This window comes from Sinocyclocheilus grahami, unplaced genomic scaffold, assembly GCF_001515645.1.
Source record: "Sinocyclocheilus grahami isolate Dianchi unplaced genomic scaffold, SAMN03320097.WGS_v1.1 scaffold7666.1, whole genome shotgun sequence".
Lineage (NCBI taxonomy): Eukaryota > Metazoa > Chordata > Actinopteri > Cypriniformes > Cyprinidae > Sinocyclocheilus > Sinocyclocheilus grahami.
Window position 1 is genome coordinate 1 of NW_015511615.1, and position 2,048 is coordinate 2,048.

General features: G+C 33.1%; 1 protein-coding gene across 1 annotated transcript in view; it reads left to right on the forward strand.

Moving 5' to 3' along the window:
• Nucleotides 1-275: 275 nt before the first annotated feature.
• Nucleotides 276-2,048, forward strand: part of LOC107577898 (protein NEDD1-like) — a 6,882-nt gene continuing 5,109 nt past the window's right edge. The window contains exons 1-4 of the mRNA XM_016263922.1: nucleotides 276-517; nucleotides 604-805; nucleotides 1,734-1,887; nucleotides 2,014-2,042. Coding sequence (XP_016119408.1) covers nucleotides 276-517; nucleotides 604-805; nucleotides 1,734-1,887; nucleotides 2,014-2,042 — 627 coding nt within the window. The remainder of the gene's footprint in view (nucleotides 518-603; nucleotides 806-1,733; nucleotides 1,888-2,013; nucleotides 2,043-2,048) is intronic.

A 2,048-nucleotide genomic window follows, 5' to 3' on the forward strand; every position in this document is an offset into this window, starting at 1 on the left:
TTTTTTTTTAGCCTTGCAAAATGTAGTGAGTAAACTTAATTAAACTACATATTTTAATTGTCCACAGTTCAGTTTTGTGTAAATTAGAATATTTCACTGTAAAATAAAGAAATTGAGTATTTGAGAAAAAATTTACTTTCTTTTACAGTACAACTGTCTTAATTTCTTAATTTTTAAACTTTCAGCCATCTAGATTTTATTTTGGTGGAAAACTGCACAGAGACTTTGTTTCATTTTGATGAATCAGGTAGCCCTAATATAAAATACAACATGTGATGTCTCTCCAGCCCATCCATGATCTGAGGTACTCGCTGGTGAAGAGGTCTCTGCTGGGCACGGTATCTGACAGTGGCTCTGTGGCTCTCTGGGATGCTAACACTCAAAAGGAGCTGCATTTGTTCGAGGGTACACACAAAGCCCCGTGTTCAGGGCTGGCCTTCTCTCCGGCCAATGATTTGCTCTTCATCACTGTGGGCCTTGATAAGAAGATCGTCTGTTATGACACTTCCAGCAAAATGTAAGAGAAATCCCATCACATTTAATATGCAATTTGGACACTGGAGTTTGATTTCGAAGCTGTAATGTGTGTGCTTGTCCCCACAGGGTGTTTCGTAATAAGCAGGTGGATTCTCCACTCACAGCCATTGATTTTACTCCAGATGGGGCTGGACTGGTTGTGGGCTCAACGCAGGGCAGAATTTATATGTACGATTTGAGAAACCTCAGTGCACCGGTCAAAATCACCACAGCTCACAAGACGTCAGTGACCTGCATTCGCTTCCAGAACTCCACCTCCAAGTTAAAGGTACAGCTGTCTGTTATTTTGTACATAAACACATTTCTACAGAACCACCCTCAGTTTCATGTGAGGTAGCGTTTTTTTTGTTAAACTGACTCATTTCCTTATCATTCAAAATGTGGGGATAAAAATATCATGCAAACGTTTGTTTATTTAATTGTTTATTTCTTTTTTTTGGTAACTTCTGACATAGCTTAGAAATTCTGCAAATTGTTCAGAGTGAGAATATATTTTAATTGATTAAAGCATGTAACATGCAATGCTTTTTATATGAAATTAGAAATGTCATTTCATTAGTTTGAATTAATTATATTTTAATTGTTTTCTTTTAAATTGTATTATTTTCTTAAGTTGTATGTATGTATTTATTTACTTATTGTAATATGTTTTTGTAACATCTGATGTAGTTAAAAAATATATTCTAGGAATTGTTAATTATTCAAAATGTTCAGATTGAGAATATATTTTAATTGATTGATTGGTAACATGCAGTGACATGAAGTAATTAATTACTTTGAATTCATTTCATGTAGAATTTTAATTAGTGTAAAATTATTGAATATTTTAATATTTAATTATTCTAATTGTTATTACCTTTTTTTAATTAGTACTATTTTTATTTAACTTATTTATAATTGTTGTAATGTCTGATATAGTTTTAAAAATATGTTCTAGGAATAATTAATTATTTAAATTATGATTAAAGATGCAATAACATGCATTTTATATGAAATAATTGAATAAACTTACTTACATTTTTATGTATTGTGAATCTTATTTAATTATTTTTTTAATTGTATCTTATTATTTATTTCTATACAATTTTTGTAACATCTGAAGATTTTAAAAATGTTGCCCCTACATTCAACCGTTCAAGATAATTGAAACGGACTCTGGTTATAGTTGATATCAAAAACCAGCCCTGTTTCCACAGTCCACTAAAACATCCAGCAAGTCTTCTCAATCAAGTAAGAGGATCTCAGTAAAACTGGGCGGTCAGCAGACGGGACCCTCTACTCCAACATCTACAGTCCCACCCGGTGTGCCAGGCTCTGAATTTCCTGGTGATGGACAAGCCCAAGTCACAGGTCCACCTTCCTTTTTATAGCTATAGAATATTTTATTCCTTATTCAGTCATATTTGGTTAGCATTTAAAGCCCTGTTTATAGCTTTTGTAAAGGTTTTATGGGTAGTGAATGTTTTGTTTTTGTAGGTACTGCTGGAGAGGTGTTCACCAGTGAGGCGGAG